Source organism: Salvelinus namaycush, chromosome 14 (genome assembly GCF_016432855.1).
Source record: "Salvelinus namaycush isolate Seneca chromosome 14, SaNama_1.0, whole genome shotgun sequence".
Classification (NCBI taxonomy): domain Eukaryota; kingdom Metazoa; phylum Chordata; class Actinopteri; order Salmoniformes; family Salmonidae; genus Salvelinus; species Salvelinus namaycush.
In genome coordinates this window covers 11,913,265-11,933,668 of record NC_052320.1, presented here as the reverse complement: position 1 = coordinate 11,933,668, position 20,404 = coordinate 11,913,265, and the positions used below count along the sequence as shown (strand labels likewise).

Here is a 20,404-nt window from a genome sequence, read left to right as displayed (position 1 = left end):
TCAAAGCAGTTGCCTCCACCACTGCACTTGCTCTAAACACCCAACGTCATGAATATTCATAATTTGACACTATTTGGGAGTTGACATGGATCTCATTGTGTATAAAACCCAGCACATCTCATTGCATCTTCGTTTGTGGATGCTCGACTAAGACGAAATCTAAGGAAATCATTTAACAGGTTCCTATACAAGTAAGTATATTAAAATATTTTCTGCTCTTTTCTGTGGAATCTTCATTCAATCTAATTTAGAATTATACAGTGGAATATACATTGTCAGAATATTTGAGATATTTTCACTGATATATTACTTAATGCATTATGATGATCATAAAATGATCGGCGGTCAATACTAATCATTTAGCAAATTAGTTATTTTTTCTTTGCAGAGCCATGAATAGCCTATTAATTATTAAATGTAATTTTTTTCTCCATAGACTCAACTTAAGACAATGGAGACCATGAACGAGATCATTCCATTCGCTAAAGAGATCTTGAGTCAGAGGCCGAGTCGGGGCATGATGAAGGTGTACCTGCTGGGTTCTACCCTGGCATTGTTTGGAGTGGTCGGTGGGCTGGTGGAAACAGTCTGCATGCCATTTTGTGAACAGGAACCATTAGACGAGGAAATTATGAAGTTGATCACAGAGGAGAAGAAGAGGCAAATGCTGGAGCCAGAGATAATCACTGACGAGCCTGATGTTGTGGATGAGTTGCAAACGGAGATTGATGCTAAGAAGCCACTGGAAAGTCGTCAGAGGAGGGCATCTATTAGGTCACATGCCTGTTGAAGATGCACTGCATCTCCCTCTCATGTTGTTTGAACTCTACACACACTAATGAAACCAACACTTAGAACACAAAATGTTGTGAAATAAGCTAAATCCACCTGGCAATCAAAATGGATTGCACTTGGTGATTTTATCATGATAATTTGGCCATGTTTAGGGACACCTTGACGTATTAGCAATGAGAAGAGAAGAGACTGAATGGATGGATGGATGGATGGATGGATGGACTGATGCAACAACAGGCTACAGTTATGACTGGCTGCTGGGCAGCAGAAGCTCTATGACTGATTGAGAATTTGTATTTTCTTTTGGCAACCTAATAAACCTATTTTATGTTACCACTGGGTCATGATGTGGTTCATGTCAAACAGTGTTTTGAGTAACCCAAGGTAGCCTTCCCAATAATGTATATATACCCTAGATGATTGACATGGGGCTCTGTTTTAAGGCCACTGCACAGGCATTTTTGTACTCCTCCACTAGTGTAAAAAGTTATAGAAATGCATTTATAAATGTCTACATTCGTTTTTGCCAAGTATATTCTATTACAGACACCTTCATGCATACTTATATGAACTGAACATAAATAAATAAAAAGATATATAAAAAAATCTTAAGATTGATTTTTTTAGAGAGGTCCAATGTTACTGTTCCCCCTACAAGAAAGAAATACATAAAAACATGTAATTCTGTCCTTGAAACATTTAATTTAAATATTGTAGAATTCCATCCATTGCATTGAAGGACTGCTCCTTCTGATGTGTACCAATATGGAGGTCAGTGGCTTCAAAGACTATCATTGGCTAATACATAGCATCAGCAATCCAATGTTTATATACTATAGGTTTCAGAGAGGACACACATTTTGAAAAGGGACAGGAACGCTGAAGGTGTAGTGTATGGCCAATAAGAGGGCTTTTCTTACGCACGACGCAACGCGGATTGCCTGGACAGAGCCCTTAGTCGTGGTATATTGGCAATATGTCACAACCCCAGAGGTGCCTAAATGCTATTATAAACTGGTGACCAACGTAATTAGAGCAGTAAAAATAAATGTTTTGTCATAAGCGTGATATACCACGGCTGCCAGTCAACATTCAGGGCTCGAACCACCCAGTTTATAATTGCTTTTAGACAGTTCATGCAGTAGGTGGCAGCAAATCTATTTTATAAGCAGAAACTGCCTGTTCTGCCGGAAATGACGTCAATGTTTTTTTTCTGGCTGTACCTAACTAGCTACAGTAACGTTAGCTAGATAATTTATTAGTTAGTCAGAAAGGCGTACATTTGTGAAGTCTGTAGCTTTTTGATAGCAAATAATCACCATATACCGTGCAGATGGCAGACCCTGCAGTGATGGCGGGTGGATTCAGTGCTGTAGTAGGGGTAAATAAAATATTTTGTCATAGCTATGTAACGCCGATAGCTAACTAGCAAATTAAAATACGCTATAATTTGGGGGGGCTCATCAAATGAAAGCCATTCACTAGCTAACGTTACGTTTAAACGAATGTTGTAGGTAGCTAAGGTGGCTGACTTGCTGTTTTGTAAACTGGCGTTGACGTCAACAATGCTGACTAAACGTATAACTAGCTATTGTAGTTTGCTATCCCTGATTGAAAGGGTTTTCTCACTCACCACATATGTTTGTTTTACAGCGTTCAGGGGGTGGTAAGGCGACGTCCAGTCCGGCAGAGAACTACCAGCTTGCCCGGCGTCGCACCCTCCAAGTGGTGGTGAGCTCGCTGCTGACAGAGTGTGGATTCGAAAGCGCAGAGAAGGCGGCCGTGGAATCACTCACTGAGATGATCCAGAGCTGTATGCAACCATTGTTTTGTTGTTATTGATAATGTTATAAATGTTTTCAGTTTGGGATTAAACTAACAATAACCTTTTGCTGGCTTGAATTAAACAACAAGCCATGTCAAGCGACTAGGCTTTTTAAGAAATAATCAGAATTGTATGTATTACTGACCACTAATTGGTGTCTATTCCCTATGCTTTTTGAGACATATCTGAAGTGGGACGTTGTGCCAAGGCGTACTGTGAACACACAGCCAGAATCACTCCCACCCTTTCTGACACTGTTGTCACACTCATTGAAATGGGTGAGTTTAACTTAAGGAAAGATGCTAATTGCAGCTTGAAAATGAAATCTCTATTTAATTTGCCTTCATCAACTTATCTCTCATGTATCACAACAGGTTTCAATGTGAACACTTTGCCAGTGTATGCCAAGAGATCACAGAGGATGGTTATAACTGCCCGTGAGTATGTCTTTACTGTTAGGAATCATTTGGTTGTGTTTATGAAGTTCTTAGGTAACATTGGCCTCTCGAGTGGTGCAGCGGTCTAAGGAACTGCATTTCAGTGCTAGAGTCGTCACTACAGACCCTGGTTCGTTCCCAGGCTGTATCACAACCGGCAGTGATTGGGATTCCCTTAGGGCGGCACACACTTGGCCGAGCGTCTTCCGGGTTAGAGGAGGGTTTGGCCGGGTGGTAGGCCGTCATTGTTAATAAGAATTTGTTGTTAACTGACTTGCCTAGTTGAATAAAAAAAATAGAAAAAACATAAGAATACGATATGTATAAAAAAATATATAAAATACGTGTTCAATCAATGTTATTCATGGAGTGCCATTGTTAAAAACTATGAGACAGAAAGCATATGCGTTGGAACACAGTAAGTTAATTTTTATAACGCCCCAAAAATACCCCAGCCACCAGAACGCACAGTCAAAATACGCGGCGAAAACATCAGTGGCTTAAACACCATTATAAGTGCCAAGTGGCCTTAAATAAATAGTGAAACTCAACACAAACAATAATAGCATTAAAATGAATGTCGATATGACAGCAGTCAAAAATAGTCAATTATTGTCAGCTCGTGCTTATATTGTGTGCATTTCTATGCCGTGGCAAAAGTTAGATTCCTAAAATGGCAACGGAAGAAATGACAGCAGTTTTATGGGCGCCCAACCAATTGTGCTATTATGTGATTTTTTTCCCCCGTGTTATTTGTAACTTATTTTGTACATAATGTTTCTGCAACTGTATTTTACGGCAAAAGAGAGCTTCTGGATATCAGGACAGCGATCACTCACCTCGGATTAGACTGAGCTTCTGGATATCAGGACAGCGATCACTCACCTCGGATTAGACTGAGCTTCTGGATATCAGGACAGCGATCACTCACCTCGGATTAGACTGAGCTTCTGGATATCAGGACAGCGATCACTCACCTCGGATTAGACTGAGCTTCTGGATATCAGGACAGCGATCACTCACCTCGGATTAGACTGAGCTTCTGGATATCAGGACAGCGATCACTCACCTCGGATTAGACTGAGCTTCTGGATATCAGGACAGCGATCACTCACCTCGGATTAGACTGAGCTTCTGGATATCAGGACAGCGATCACTCACCTCGGATTAGACTGAGCTTCTGGATATCAGGACAGCGATCACTCACCTCGGATTAGACTGAGCTTCTGGATATCAGGACAGCGATCACTCACCTCGGATTAGACTGAGCTTCTGGATATCAGGACAGCGATCACTCACCTCGGATTAGACTGAGCTTCTGGATATCAGGACAGCGATCACTCACCTCGGATTAGACTGAGCTTCTGGATATCAGGACAGCGATCACTCACCTCGGATTAGACTGAGCTTCTGGATATCAGGACAGCGATCACTCACCTCGGATTAGACTGAGCTTCTGGATATCAGGACAGCGATCACTCACCTCGGATTAGACTGAGCTTCTGGATATCAGGACAGCGATCACTCACCTCGGATTAGACTGAGCTTCTGGATATCAGGACAGCGATCACTCACCTCGGATTAGACTGAGCTTCTGGATATCAGGACAGTGATCACTCACCTCGGATTAGACTGAGCTTCTGGATATCAGGACAGTGATCACTCACCTCGGATTAGACTGAGCTTCTGGATATCAGGACAGCGATCACTCACCTCGGATTAGACTGAGCTTCTGGATATCAGGACAGCGATCACTCACCTCGGATTAGACTGAGCTTCTGGATATCAGGACAGCGATCACTCACCTCGGATTAGACTGAGCTTCTGGATATCAGGACAGCGATCACTCACCTCGGATTAGACTGAGCTTCTGGATATCAGGACAGCGATCACTCACCTCGGATTAGACTGAGCTTCTGGATATCAGGACAGCGATCACTCACCTCGGATTAGACTGAGCTTCTGGATATCAGGACAGCGATCACTCACCTCGGATTAGACTGAGCTTCTGGATATCAGGACAGCGATCACTCACCTCGGATTAGACTGAGCTTCTGGATATCAGGACAGCGATCACTCACCTCGGATTAGACTGAGCTTCTGGATATCAGGACAGCGATCACTCACCTCGGATTAGACTGAGCTTCTGGATATCAGGACAGCGATCACTCACCTCGGATTAGACTGAGCTTCTGGATATCAGGACAGCGATCACTCACCTCGGATTAGACTGAGCTTCTGGATATCAGGACAGCGATCACTCACCTCGGATTAGACTGAGCTTCTGGATATCAGGACAGCGATCACTCACCTCGGATTAGACTGAGCTTCTGGATATCAGGACAGCGATCACTCACCTCGGATTAGACTGAGCTTCTGGATATCAGGACAGCGATCACTCACCTCGGATTAGACTGAGCTTCTGGATATTAGGACAGCGATCACTCACCTCGGATTAGACTGAGCTTCTGGATATCAGGACAGCGATCACTCACCTCGGATTAGACTGAGCTTCTGGATATCAGGACAGCGATCACTCACCTCGGATTAGACTGAGCTTCTGGATATTAGGACAGCGATCACTCACCTCGGATTAGACTGAGCTTCTGGATATTAGGACAGCGATCACTCACCTCGGATTAGACTGAGCTTCTGGATATTAGGACAGCGATCACTCACCTCGGATTAGACTGAGCTTCTGGATATCAGGACAGTGATCACTCACCTCGGATTAGACTGAGCTTCTGGATATCAGGACAGCGATCACTCACCTCGGATTAGACTGAGCTTCTGGATATCAGGACAGTGATCACTCACCTCGGATTAGACTGAGCTTCTGGATATTAGGACAGCGATCACTCACCTCGGATTAGACTGAGCTTCTGGATATCAGGACAGTGATCACTCACCTCGGATTAGACTGAGCTTCTGGATATCAGGACAGTGATCACTCACCTCGGATTAGACTGAGCTTCTGGATATCAGGACAGTGATCACTCACCTCGGATTAGACTGAGCTTCTGGATATCAGGACAGCGATCACTCACCTCGGATTAGACTGAGCTTCTGGATATCAGGACAGTGATCACTCACCTCGGATTAGATGAAGATTTTTTTCTACAACAAGCAGGACGCACAAGACATTCTCCAAACACCCCACAGGGCCGACATCCCCGTTATTTGCAAGAGGAAGCGACGCAGGTACAGAGGACACAGAGCGGGATGCCTCGTGAGGACCCGGAGAAGGCAAGTGGGAAAGCTTCCGTTACTGTCAATACTACTCGCCAACGCGCAATCATTGGACAATAAATTAGATGAGGTACGATCACGAATATCCTACCAACGGGACATCAAAAACTGTAATATCCTCTGTTTCACGGAATCGTGGCTGAATGACGAGATGGATATTCAGCTAGCAGGATATATGCTGCACCGGCAAGATAGAACATCACACTCCGGTAAGATGAGGGGGGTGGTTTGTGCATATTTGTAAACAGCTGGTGCACGAAATGTAAGGAAGTCTCTAGATTTTGCTCGCCTGAAGTAGAGTATATTGTGATAAATTGCAGGCCACACTACTTACCTAAAGATTTTTCAGCTATATTTTTCGTGGCTGTTTAGTTACCACCACAGACATATGCTGGCACTAAGACAGCACTCAGTCAGCTGTATAAGGAAATAAGCAAACAGGAAACCACTCACCCCTAGTGGCCGGAGATTTTAATAGGTAGCAACACATCTGCCACCACCACTACCCACCCCTCTTTTACGCTACTGCTACTCTCTGTTCATCATATATGCATAGTCACTTTACCATATCTACATGTACATACAAACTCAATCCGCCTGACTAACCGGTGTCTGTATGTAGCCTCGCTACTTTTATAGCCTTGCTACTGTATATAGCCTCGCTGCTGTTATTTTTCACTGTCATTTTATTTCTTTACTTACCTATTGTTCACCTAATACCATTTTTGCACTATTGGTTAGAGACTGTAAGTAAGCATTTCACTGGAAGGCCTACACCTGTTGTATTCAGTGCACGTGACAAATAAACTTTGATTTGATTTCATTTAGCTGTTATCCCTTGTCCTAACAGTTGACACAATTTTTGTAACTTTTGCTTGACATAACTTTTTTGTAATTTAGCAGACGCTCTTATCCAGAGCGACTTACAGTAGTGAGTGCATACATTTTTGTACTGGTCCCCCGTGGGAATTGAACCTACAACCCTGGCGTTGCAAGCGCCATACTCTACCACATGAGCTACACAGGACCGTTCTTTGGTTGTAGTGCGTAATAGTCTCCGGTTTTCTCTTTATTGTGTTCCAATAGTTTTGCCGTTCTTCAGCACCGTTGTAACAACAGCTGTGCTGGTGCCTTATTTTGCGCAGAGGGAGGTCCCATCTCACTTTGTTCATGGTGCTGGACAGACTTGTTTTCTTTGCAAGCATATTGTTATCCAATCATAGTGAAGTTAAGAAATGTCCATGGTGACATTTCTCGCCTTGCCAACGTAAGGTCTCTGACACTCGCTCACCTGCTGCCAGATGTGGATATTTTCCCAGATATTGAAAGCTGTTCAGCGTGTACAATTATGCACGCTCTCACTATGTAATCTACTCCAAGCAGGCCAGAGTAGACTGATAACTGCCTTGATTCGGTGGACTGATATTGGGTACACACCATTTTAAGACTATAATTAGAATGGATCAATACAATAGAATGGCCTGCCCTGTTCTTCATTCACAATTGGTGATTACATAATTATGCATCGTTCGTATCACCTCGCTCATCAGCTCACCCATTCTCCCCTTCATAATTTACTTTATTTTTTCTTTATGTGTGAAATTAGTTTCAGTATAGTTTAGGTTCACTTTCGAGGCAATATCAGCTGGGCACTGCACTTTCAACTGTCAGAAGGAGCAGAGCAGGCCCTGCTGTTGGGAGAAGGAGGGGCAACGGAGAAAAAACATAAAGAGATATATGTGTGTGTGTGCGTGCATGCATTCCTCAAACTGGTTATAACTCCAGATCTTACATTTATATATAGACTTATTTAGGAAAAGTCAAGGACAGAGTTTAAAAAAAGAAAAAAAAGGGTATATATATATATATATATATATATATATATATATATACACACACACACAGTTGAAGTTAGAAGTTTACATACACCTTAGCCAAATACATTTAAACTCAGTTTTTCACAATTCCTGACATTTAATCCTAGTAAAAATTTCCTGTCTTAGGTCAGTTAGGATCACCACTTTTTTTTAAGAATGTGAAATGTCAGAATAATAGTAAAGTGATTTATTTCAGCTTTGATTTCTTTCATCACATTCCAAGTGGGTTAGAAGTTTACATACACTCAATTAGTATTTGGTAGCATTGCCTTTTAAATTGTTTAACTTGGGTCAAATGTTTTGTGTAGCCTTCCACAAGCTTCCCACAATAAGTTGGGTGAGTTTTGGCCCATTCCTCCTGACAGAACTGGTGTAACTGAGTCAGGTTTGTTGATCTCCTTGTTCGCACACGCTTTTTCAGTTCAGCCGACAAATTTTCTATGGGATTGAGGTCAGGGCTTTGTGATGGCCACTCCAATACCTTGACTTTGTTGTCCTTAAGCCATTTTGCCACAACTTTGGAAGTATGCTTGGGGTCATTTGTCCATTTGGAAGACCCATTTGAGACAAAGCTTTAACTTCCTGACTGATGTCTTGAGATGTTGCTTCAATATATCCACATAATTTTTCTTCCTCATGATGCCATCTATTTTGTGAAGTGCACCAGTCCCTCCTGCAGCAAAGCACCCCCACAACAACATGATACTGCCACCCCCGTGCTTTATGGTTGGGATGGTGTTCTTCGGCTTGCAAGCATCCCCCTTCTTCCTCCAAACATAACGATGGTCATTATGGCCAAAGAGTTCTATTTTTGTTTCATCAGACCAGAGGACATTTCTCCAAAAAGTATGATCTTTGTCCCCATGTGCAGGTGCAAACCGTAGTCTGGCTTTTTTATGGCGGTTTTGAAGCAGTGGCTTCTTCCTTGCTGAGCGGCCTTTCAGGTTATGTCGATATAGGACTCGTTTTACTGTGGATATAGATACTTTTAGAAAAAGATATTGGTTCCTTTCTAAACTTAGCAATGTGGATGCAAATAGGACTCGGACCACAAAATGGGTGTAGTTGCAAAAGAGTTGAGTCCTCATTCAAAGGCAAGGACAGTGTGAATACAAAGAGAACAGGTATTTTGCCTTTTTTAAGCGGAAAAGTTAACACTAAGAGGACTGAGATCAGTTATTTTAAAGAAGACTATGTGAACACCCTTGGACTAGAACTGAGCACAAAACACAAGAACACTATAGAGCACTAGTGACTGGTCCTAGAATGAAAGTAATTGTGATGCCTAGTTGCCTACCTGACAATTTGTGTGTATTATTCAGCTCCAGTAACGAATGCTCCTGTGATCCCGAAGGCCTTGATCGCTGGACAGAAACGCACTCATCCCTCCCACATACCCAGCCACTTCCCTGAGTTCCCTGATCCCCACACCTACATCAAAACTCCAGTGAGTTAACCACACTTCTTAGTTTTCCCAGCCAGAAACATACTTATCTTAGTATTAATATACTTTTACACTTTTTTCAGTAGTCTAGTGAAAAGATTTGAAAGATGAGTGAGTTTCCTCCCTGTTGTCTTTCTGTCACAGACGTTTCGGGAGCCTGTGTCAGATTACCAGGTGGTGCGAGAGAAGGCAGCCTCTCAGAGGAGAGACGTGGAGCGAGCTCTCACACGCTTCATGGCCAAGACCGGAGAAACACAGAGCCTTTTCAAGGATGACATCACTGCCTTTCCTTGTGAGCGAGCGCTCGTCGTTGTGGTCACACGTGATTCTAATTCTGTTATATGTTTCCCTTCATTCTTTCTCAATCTGTAAAAAAAGTTTTCAGTTCCCACTAATGTAATTTCTTAGTACATACAGTGTTGTGTGCCTGTGTTTGCATTGGTAATAATACTTGTGCCTTTGTTATTGTGATTGCCAGTGATCGCAGCGCGGCCCAGCTCCATCCCGTATCTCAGTGCCCTACTGCCCTCAGAACTGGAGCTGCAGACTTTGGAGGAGACGGACTCCTCTGAACAGGACGACCAGACCGACAGCGAGAACACGCCAGGCAACAACCTCAATGTGAGTCGGGGCCAAGGGAAATATTTAACCCAGAGTTATATTATCTGCTGTGCAATGTGGTTACGCCTAAACAGAATGAACCTTTCATGAGAAAAATCAAGGAACACCTGCTTTCCCTGACGTAGACTGCCAAGGTGAATCCAGGCAAAAGCTATGATCCCTTATTGATGTCACTTGTTAAATCCACTTCAGTCTGTGTAGATGAAGGGGAGGAGACTTGTTAAAGAAGGATTTTTAAGCTTTGAGATATGGATTGTGTTTGTATGCCATTCAGAGGATGAATGGGCAAGATTTAAGTGCCTTTGAATGGGGTATGGTAGTAGGTGCCAGGCGTACCAGTTTGTGTCAAGAACTGCAACGCTGCTGGGTTTTTCATGCAGTTTCCCGAGTGTATCAAGAGTGGTCCACCACCCAAAGGACATCCAGCCAACTTAACACAACTGTGAGAAGCATTGTAGTCAACATTGGTCATTATCCCTGTGGAACGCTTTTGAAACCCCAATGAATTAAAGCTGCTCTAAGGGCAAAGGGGGTGGGGAGGTGCAACTCAATATTAGAAAGGTGTTCCTAATGTTTGGTATACACAATGTATGATTCAACTGTAGCTGGTGTTGATTGCTACATCCTTATTGGGATGACACTGCTAGTATCCATCTCTAATATGGAGTCCATGGCAAGGCTAGTTGTAAATTAGTTTCTATTTTTTTAATTAAGTTCATTTCCCTCATCTATACCTTTATTCAAATTCAGGATGATCCTGGAGCTGATAAGGAGAATTCCATGTTGCCCCCTGGGGGTGTGGTTCCCTCAGTGAAGGCCAGTGAAGAAAACATGATTGACAATCCATACCTGAGGCCGGTCAAGAAACCCAAAGTGAGGAGGAAGAAGTGAATGTTTACTACACTTAGCTACTAATTCGGACTTCTATCTGTCAGACACAACAAAGGATCAATTGTAAGAAGCAGTCAATGCCTCTGTGAGAAGTGGACATCTGGAGTGAGGGACTCTCACCTCTCAGCTTTCTACAGGGCAAATACTGCTCAATATGACATTCTTCACTAGTTACATTCATGAGAAAAAAACATTTTGCTATTCATTTTTTTCAAATTTGTGGAGTGGTTCTGTCGTGAAAGAAAATATGTAACATTTCCAAATTATGAGTTCAGTCATTGATAAATAATGAGTAGGAAATCAATGTTTTGATTTGTACTTGAACATGAAAACCTTTAATTTACCCAAGTGACACATTTTAGCCAATCACCAAATACACATGAGGGCAAAAATCCGGCAACTTTGTTGTCTACTTTGTATACCTGGAGAGAATGGTGAATATCTATATTAAAGCTGATATATAAAAACACTTTATTTATGCTTGTGTCAGGTTGACCCCCTGCAGAGTTAGGAGTACAACAACTGTAGATATGTCCTTTGCTTGGCAAACTCCTTGTCACAAAGCAGCTATGTAAGACAAACATGCAATGGCATTAGATGTTATTGCTGAAGATACATTTACAAGAATCTCTATTACTTTGTATAGTAATGCAGAGTAAAATAAGCCCACTTCTGTCCTCAAGGATTTCCTCTTGAGTCGGGGGAAGTCTACCCCAGTCTGAGGAGCCAAAGTTCATAGGCCAAAAAATCTTCTGGCTCTTGAGTAGTATCATGAGCATATGCCCAAGGGCTGCATCAGAAAAAACAGCTGTTAGTGGTCAATCTATTTGAAGGTTGATACATGCAATGCATTTATACAATAGATAATCAGTGTTTTCTTATCATGGACAGTTTGGAGAGTGCCATTGCCAATAACCACACACTCACCCTGGGTTGGAGTCAGCTGTAACAGGCTTGGTCCTGAACCTCTTTGTGGTGTAGTTGAAGGGGGTTCTTCCAAGAGGGTACACTACACCAGGTTCTGTCCTGCTGATACTTCTGAGGGGAAGGAGTGATTATCTGGGTGGTGGGAAGAAAACACATTTACAGAGAAGGGTATTCAGAGACCTGAAAATGTACGGAAAGTAGAGGTTACAATCTGCATCACTCTCAGGTCTCTTCTGTACATCATACAGAATGGTAGCAACTTGATGGGACAATGACCAACATGAAACGCTTCACAATAAAATGTATTTTGTATTATTTTAACTGGCTGTTTGAGTAGTTTCTGCAATGCATTAGGTATTACAATGCTGAAAACAACCAAATTGGTTTATTTGAAAACAACAGTATAACAGGTATAGGGGATAGAGGGTTGTTGAAAGAACATGACAGTATAGGACTGAGAAACTCACAACATGATTGTCATAGCAGCTGGGGCCAGGTGTGGGGCTCCCTGAAATGACAGGTTGTTGCCCAGCCGGTTAGGTGCACAGTGGGTCGGAAATGGCTTGCGCTCTTGGTCGCTGCCTAATGCGACGCTTCGCAGGGGAGCTATAAATTAAACGATAAGCTCCCAACATTTTTATTGATGCAAATAGATAATCACTGCGACATAAAAATGCAATGTGGACTGATGCTAATAACTGTCAATGTGGACTGATGCTAATAACTGTCCCTTCATCCCGCGCTGCCATGTTTGTCTTTTGTTTACCTTCTTATCGGGTAACCAGGTGAATGGATGCACGTAAATTATGCAAATTCTTGTCTGGGAACTTCAGGTTGACATGATTGGTTGCTCTGTTCTCCACGTTCAATGAATGAGAATTAACTTGTGTTTACTTCACTATAGCAATTTAATTGTGTGACCATAATGCAATATTCCTGTATATAATGACAATCAAAAATGTTTTTTTTTGGGAGACAATGTTTGGACAGTGTGGCCCGTTTAAGCAGGGTGTGGGATTTTAAGGATAGTGTAAGAGTCCAATATTTTACAAAAGTGCATTTGGCAAGTATTAAGACCCCTTCCCTTTTCCCACATTTTATGTTACAGCTTTATTCTAACATGTATAAAATAATTGTTTTCCTCATCAATCTACACACAATACCCCATAATGACAAAGCAAAAACAGGTTTTTAGATTTTTTTTAGGGGAAAAAAATGGATACCTTATCTACGTAAGTATTCATACCCTTTGCTATAAGACTTGAAATTGAGCTTAGATGCATCCTGTTTCCATTGATCATCCTTGAGATGTTTCTACAACTTGATTGGATTGTGTCGAGGCACAAATCTGGGGAAGGGTACCAAAACATTTCTGCTACATTGAAGGTCCTCAAGAACAGTGACCTCCATCATTCTTAAATGGAAGAAGTTTGGAACCACCAAGACTTCCTGGAGCTGGCCGCCCAGGGACTGGGAGACTAGTCAGGATCGAGGGAAAGATGAATGGAGCAAAGTACATAGAGAGATCCTTGATGAAAACCAACTCCAGAGCGCTAAGGACCTCAGACTGGGGTGAAGGTTCACCTTCCAGCAGGACAATGACTCTAAGCACACAGCCAAGACAACACAAGAGTGGCTTAAGGACAAGTCTCTGAATGGCTCAGCCAGAGCCCGGACTTGAACACGATCGAACATCTCTGGAGAGACCTGAAAATAGCTGCGCAACAACGCTCCCCATCTAATCTGACAGCTTGAGCAGATCTGCAAAGAATGGGAGAAACTCCCCAAATAGAGGTGTGCCAAGCTTGTAGCCTTACACCCAAGAAGACTTGAGGCTGTAATCGCTGCTAAAGGTGCTTCAACAAATGACTGAGTAAAGGGTCTGAATATGTATGTAAACAAGGCTGTGATGTAACAAAACGTGGAAAAAGTCAAGTGGTCCGAATGCACTGTTACGATAAAATGGCAAAGCATTGGATTTTAGCACTATTTTGTATCTATAGAGGCATGAGGGTCACTGATAGTTTTGACATTTTATTTCAACTTCACAGATGTCAATGAAAAAATGCCAGCATTGAGTAAAACTGTCTTTTTGAAACAAAGCATAATTTGCACAGCATTCTTTTCTCACATTTTGTCCTACTATGCATTTCCAACAGCAATATTTAGGGTAGGCATTCTCAAACACCCACAAACGTCAAGTCTGCACACATAAATTCAACTTAATATTTACAGGCAATTCTTGCATTAGTCTTTAAATTACACAGATGAGAAACGTACAATGCAAGCAAAATAACCAAAGTCAGTCCCACAAAATGCTGCAATCATATTTCAGTCACTGAATTGGCATCAAAAGCTTTCCTGTACAAACAAACCCCTTTTATTGGCACATGCGTGAGCTGATTAGGTATCAAGGGAAAAGGGAGGCATTTACAGTACATTATGCAGTTCTTTGGGCAAGTGCAAATGAAGAGAGGTAATGGAACGTACCCCCTTGGGCGGCAGGTAGCCTAGAGGTTAAGAGTGTTGCGCCAGTAACCGAAAGGTAGCTGGTTCAAATCCCAGAGCCAACTAGGCAAAAAATCTATCTGTGCCCTTGAGCAAGGCACTTAACCCCAATTGCTCTGGATAAGAGCATCTGTTAAATGACTGTTTGTGTAAGACAAACAGAATTAAGGGGATGGGAAGTCTGAGCTGGTAATCAGAACGGGGAGGTGGCTAAAGCAACTGACAATAGAATTTATTTAACAAATCAAAGTGGAGGGAACATTGTCACATGACAATGGGAAAGACAGCACGAGCAGTCTAGAGGGCATTGTCTCGTCTTCATTACTCCGACTGAGGCACTGAGATGCAGGGGCCTTTAGGGTCGTCAAAGCGGTCCATGGAGCGTAGCTGCATGATCATGTGCAGGCCGTAGGTGAGGATCAACAGCATCAGCAGAGAGGTGATCAGGCCCATCCAGATCCCTGGTGTGAAGAAGCCAGCACAGTCACTGGCATAGGAGAAATCTGTTGTCCCGTTCAGTATGCTGAAGCCTTGGATCTAGATGGAAACAGATGTCGGCAAAATTATTAACAATGGATTGGAGCAGGGGCTCACTTGAAAAAGATATGTCAAGCTCAATGTGACTTCCCTAGTTAAATATAGGATGCATAAAAAATATTAACTTTTTTGTTATAAGAAGTTCAGAACCCTCTAGAAGTTAAACCCTGTTTATTGAAAGGCTCTTTGCCTTTGCGTGGCTGAAATTCAAGCAATCGTACCTGGAAGTCAGTGAAGAGGATTCTCCACTGGGTGGCATTCTGAGTGCGGGGCACTAGAAGTGCATTGCGGAAGTTGTTGACATTCTGGCAGTGGAAAGAGTATTCTGCCGGGGCATAGATTCCGTGGCTGCCATTGTAGGTGGCTGTTAGGGTGTTGAATACCAACTCCACAGTGTCCAGGGTGAACCAGTTCCGTGCAGACACAGGATAGCGCCGCTGGCTCATGGAGAAGCTGGAAATGATAAGACTCTAGTAACCTCACACTTGACATAGGAATGGGAAGGTCCAGGAATTAACTGTTCATGCATTGAAAATATAGATAAAGAAGGTAGAGGAGACAGGTGGTGTCATAGGAACAGATGGTGTACACTTTGTTGGTATAAGCTGCTATGATATTTGACTTGCATCTCATTAATACAAAAAATATTTTAAATGTTAACATTATATACTTACATGAGACGGAAGGGATTGTAAGGTGAAACAGAACTCCCATAATCAAGGACAAGCCTGAGAAAAACAAAATAGGATTCATATCCAAATCCTCCACCACAGAGCTCTGATTCCCTATTGCGGTCAACACACAACTGGGTAATTTGATAGTGCTAAAATATGCAACACATGTAACATAAGGCAACTAATCAATGATGTTATTATACTGCTACAATACTGTAGTATCAATTATGTTACTATATTGCAGTATCAATGTTACTATACTGCTACTATACTGTAGTAGCAATGATGTTACTATACTGTAGTATCAATAGTGTTACTATACTGCAGTATCAATCATGTCACCATACTGTAGTATCAATCGTGTCACTATACTGTAGTATCAAAAATGCCACTATACTGTGGTATCAATGTCACTATACTGTGGTATAAAAGTCACTATACTGTAGTGTAAATGATGTTACTATACTGCTACAATACTGTAGTAGCAATGGTGTCACTATACTGCAGTACCAATGATGTCACTATACTGCAGTATCAATGATGTCACTATACAGCAGTATCAATGATGTTACTATACTGCTACTAAACTGTAGTATCAATGATGTCACTATACTGTAGTATCAATGATGTTATTATACTGCTGCTATACTGTAATACATAGCAAAAAGTGGCATATCATAGTAAAAAGAGAGTATCAGGCTCACTTTGAGTTGGTTTCATTACAGAAGGACCCAGACGTGCTCACAGAGCCACCAGAAGCAAAGGTCGATGGACCGAGATCAATCCATTCCTTGTCACTAAAGCTGACGTTTAGATTCTGGGCCCAGAGCATGATGCAAGGGCCTCTGGTGGAATTGAACATCAGAGGAGGTTTGACCTCATCCACAACTGCCTGCAGCAAGGAACGACTCATAGAAGACTGGCCAATAAGGGACGGCTCCTCAATCACCTAGAGAGCAAGGAGAGAACACAATCAAAATACAGCTACAACGTTATTGAGAAGATAATTTACAAAAAGTAAACCACGGCACTTTATTTCAAGTCAGGTGAAGGGACAGTAGAAACTACAATTCTGAAAAAGTGCTGATACATGGTGTAGATTAGAAGCATTTGTTAAGCATATTTTTATGTTTCTTACTCTTGAGGGCTTGAGCCCAGTGTAAATGGCAACGTAGGGCACACTCTGGGCTTTCATGATGTTCAGAACCTTACCAATGACCTCATCTAGGGAGAGAGAAAAATGCATCACTCAGACATACTGCATGACACATTGTTGAGTCACAGAAATAGTTTTTGAATACATACATACCAATACATATAATAACAAGGTTTTGACAAGAACAATAAATGGCCAAAACTTAAACGTACCATTGTTACGCAGGACATCCTTACAGGACAGGTAAGCACTGGAACATAATCAAAGAACATTAGTATACAATACATGTTCAAGTTACTGTGGGATTGTGAACAAATCAATCAAAAAGTATTTTTCCAGAACCCTGGACTCTAGAAACATTTGCTTTAATTGTATTACCCAGAAGAATATGGCAGGTTGATAACCAGCAGAGTGTTTTCTGAGGCATTGAAGCGGAGATGCTCCAGTGTGTCTGGGTCTACGCTGAGTGGGGAAACACCCAGCTTCTCCTGTAGCAAGCTTGGGACCGCACTAGCTCCTAGCCATGACAGGGCAGGCAGCACCAACGGTGAAGACGAAGACTGTAACGCAGACTGGGAGAGAGAAATGGAATCCAAATGAGTTGTCAACATACATCCGGGTCTAAATTCACAAAGTAGGAGTGCTGATGTAGGATTAGATCCCCACTGTCCATGCGATCTTATTCACCACTCCTACGCTGAGATGATTTATGGCCCTGATCATATTAGCATCTCAATACCATGCCCCACCTCAACAGACAGAATATTTACCTCAAGGTTAGGAAAGGCACTGTCTTGCTTGTTTCCAAAAACTCCTCCATACCGTGTAAAGTCATCTTTGCTCAACTATGTAGAAAATGAATATATCAACAACAATGTCAGTGTCATCTGCTTCACAGAGTTTGAGATGAATTAAAAACAGTACAATATAACAAGCTAAAATCCATTTACATGGCTAGTCTCATTATTACTACATATCTGAAATTCCAGCCTGCAGAAACATGTCAGTCTGAGAATAGGAAGAAGTAAGGAGGAAGTGGGGCTGAGACGCATTGTCACACCAGAGAGGGAAACACCAGGACAGAACACCAGAGTGGGAAACACCAGGACAGGACACCAGAGTGGAAAACACCAGGACAGGACACCAGAGTGGAAAACACCAGGGCAGGACACCAGAGTGGGAAACACCAGGACAGGGAATCACAAGTGGGTTACTATACTGTAGCTGGCCAAGCTCTGCACTACTGGTCCCTAAAGCAAAAGCACAGTAGGCTATTCAGCTTTGACATTACAGTATATAACGGTCATTGCATACTATGTGACACAGCTTTAAATAGTCTTTGCCAAGTAGTAGACAATTGTACGTGGTACAACTGAATACAATGATATGATTAATATCAGGCCCGACCTTGTCCTGTAGGAAGAGCAGCACATTGTGTGGGGCAGACCCGAGAGCAGAGTTTAGGTAGGCCATCAGCTGGACATTAGATATTATGTGACCAGCTGCGGGAGATGACAGCTGTGGTAAGGTGTACCTGGAAAGATGTACAACATCTTAAAATTACCTCAATAGAATAACAGTACATCTAACTACTCAAATCAACAACTAACACGGCAATGATTAGCAATGCATAATAACCCAATGATATCCAAAAGGGAGTTAATGCCTTGACCATTATAACGTTGTCTTATAAAAGTGAGTATAGCTATGCTAACTAGCAATACAGCTGGATTGGTTAGCTTACAGCAAGTAGCATGATAGATAAAGTTAGCACAGTGCTAAAAATCCCTTCGCTTTCAAACTAATAATACATATTTACCCTTCACTGGACCACATTACAAGTGGTACCTGACTGCTACAACTTCCAGTCGATAATAAGGCGAATAAAAGAGCAATAAAGGCCATTTTAGTACGCATTTTACTTAACGACTCGGATCCTGCCATCGTCAGTTTGCTTTTCCGCAAAGTCCAAGTCACGTGGGGTAAAACGATTTCATTACATCAGCTGACTGTCATGTGCGTGGAACACTTCCTGCTCATGCAGCCTGGGTTGCATTCAGTATGTCAGAACGGTGTGCAACGTTGAATTCAACGGAACCGGTACTCGACTGAACGACCAGTTGAAAAACGTTGTAATTATGGTCACCCAGAGGGCATTTACCATATGGTTCTTATTATACCTCAGTGTGTAAGTATACCATATGTATACCATATGGCTCCCGAGTGGTGCCGTGGTTAAAGGCACTGCATCTCAGTGCTAGAAACGTCACTACAGACCCTGGTTCGATCCTGGGCTGTATCACAACCGGCCGTGATCGGGAGTCCCATAGGGCGGAGCACAACTGGCCCAGCGTCTTTCAGGTTAGGGGAGGGTTTGACTGGGATAGGCCTTCATTGTAAAGTAAGAATGTGTTCTTAACTGACTTGACTAGTTTAATAAAACCTTTATTTAACTCAGGCTGTTAAAGAACTGTGCGCACTGTTTTGGGGAAACGTGTCGTTAAGTAAACCGTCACGCAACGTCGCAAACGTTGCCTCGAATGGAACGCACCCCTGCCCTGCCCTAGAGCAAAGACAGGTACAAATGCAACATCAAGCTTCTTTTTTTTGCCAAGCAATAACACTAATTACAGTAGACAAATAAGAAAATATCTCAAAATAGCTAGATTATTTTGCAATTGATTTACCACCACAATATTTGAGATTTTATCAAATTAGATAAGGATCTGTGAGATTATATAATCATTATGTTAGGATTAGCCTTTGATTCCTAGCAACGAAGGCCTATTGATTGTAGGCCTATCAATTGTCTATCTGTGAACATCTGATAAAGTAATTGAAAGGCTATTTATTATAGACCCCTCATTAGGCCTAATCTCAGAATATTGTTGAATAATATGGGACTTTTAAAGTAAACCGGGCGCTTTGTTGTCCGAGAAACCTGCGGCGCTCTCCTTGGTCCTGAAACGAGGACCTGAGTGGACCGTCAGAGCGGGTCACGTTAATGTTGATATGAGTGACAGCTAGCGTGCACATATTTCCGGCCTTCGTTTTCGTTGCTGTCAGTCATCGATATGGTCAATATGTAGGGGGCACCTAGACCTAGTCAAATATGGTGGTCTTATAAATAAATTGGCAGTTGGACATTTTCATGTGTGTCTAATCTTGAGGAAGAATTAGCCTATAGGGCTAAAATGAATGTTTTTTTATATGCCACCATGAATAGGCTACACAAAGTAACCAACATAATGCCTCCATGAGCAAGATTAATATTATGTCATTCTTAAGTTTACACAGCTGATGTTACCTTGAACCTATAAACACGCCTAGTTGACTAGGCCCATAGAAGACATAGCTACTGGTAACTATTTTCAGTCTTTTATCAGTCTTCTGAGCTTTTTCATAACAGCAGTGTTGGCGGAGGAATACCACTGCATCCGCAATTGCTGCGCCTACCGCAATG

At 42.2% G+C, this 20,404-nt stretch overlaps 3 protein-coding genes across 3 annotated transcripts; 2 read left to right on the top strand and 1 right to left on the bottom strand.

Moving 5' to 3' along the window:
* LOC120058846 (G0/G1 switch protein 2-like) lies at positions 1-1,123 on the top strand. The gene is made up of 2 exons (XM_039007585.1): positions 1-191; positions 437-1,123. The coding sequence occupies exon 2, from the start codon at positions 452-454 to the stop codon at positions 788-790; it is 339 nt and encodes a 112-aa protein (XP_038863513.1). The 5' UTR covers positions 1-191; positions 437-451; the 3' UTR covers positions 791-1,123.
* Positions 1,124-2,005: 882 nt separating this feature from the next.
* LOC120059154 (transcription initiation factor TFIID subunit 8-like) lies at positions 2,006-12,387 on the top strand. Its single transcript, XM_039007990.1, has 8 exons — positions 2,006-2,176; positions 2,449-2,608; positions 2,800-2,898; positions 2,995-3,057; positions 9,506-9,630; positions 9,772-9,919; positions 10,106-10,248; positions 10,999-12,387. Exons 1-8 carry the CDS (start codon positions 2,129-2,131, stop codon positions 11,137-11,139), a joined length of 927 nt encoding a protein of 308 aa, XP_038863918.1. The 5' UTR covers positions 2,006-2,128; the 3' UTR covers positions 11,140-12,387.
* Positions 12,388-14,087: 1,700 nt separating this feature from the next.
* Positions 14,088-18,908, bottom strand: LOC120059153 (V-type proton ATPase subunit S1-like). The gene is made up of 10 exons (XM_039007989.1): positions 18,761-18,908; positions 18,349-18,475; positions 17,712-17,786; positions 17,320-17,513; positions 17,154-17,191; positions 16,924-17,009; positions 16,490-16,734; positions 15,786-15,839; positions 15,333-15,564; positions 14,088-15,111 (listed from the first exon to the last, which is right to left on the bottom strand). The coding sequence occupies exons 1-10, from the start codon at positions 18,883-18,885 to the stop codon at positions 14,896-14,898; spliced, it is 1,392 nt and encodes a 463-aa protein (XP_038863917.1). The 5' UTR covers positions 18,886-18,908; the 3' UTR covers positions 14,088-14,895.
* Between the last annotated feature and the right edge of the window lie 1,496 nt (positions 18,909-20,404).

What these genes read in the sequence shown, in the direction of transcription:
- LOC120059153 (XM_039007989.1), bottom strand. Translation starts at nt 18,885, where the DNA reads ATGGCAGGATCCGAGTCGTTAAGTAAAATGCGTACTAAAATGGCCTTT. An exon ending in GTGCCTTTCCTAACCTTGAG is followed by an intron (nt 17,514 to 17,711) that starts GTAAATATTCTG and finishes TCTCTCTCCCAG; the next exon opens with TCTGCGTTACAGTCTTCGTC. An exon ending in TACAATCCCTTCCGTCTCAT is followed by an intron (nt 15,565 to 15,785) that starts GTAAGTATATAA and finishes TATCATTTCCAG; the next exon opens with CTTCTCCATGAGCCAGCGGC.
- LOC120058846 (XM_039007585.1), top strand. Translation starts at nt 452, where the DNA reads ATGGAGACCATGAACGAGATCATTCCATTCGCTAAAGAGATCTTGAGT.
- LOC120059154 (XM_039007990.1), top strand. Translation starts at nt 2,129, where the DNA reads ATGGCAGACCCTGCAGTGATGGCGGGTGGATTCAGTGCTGTAGTAGGG. An exon ending in CACTGAGATGATCCAGAGCT is followed by an intron (nt 2,609 to 2,799) that starts GTATGCAACCAT and finishes ATGCTTTTTGAG; the next exon opens with ACATATCTGAAGTGGGACGT. An exon ending in TGTCACACTCATTGAAATGG is followed by an intron (nt 2,899 to 2,994) that starts GTGAGTTTAACT and finishes GTATCACAACAG; the next exon opens with GTTTCAATGTGAACACTTTG.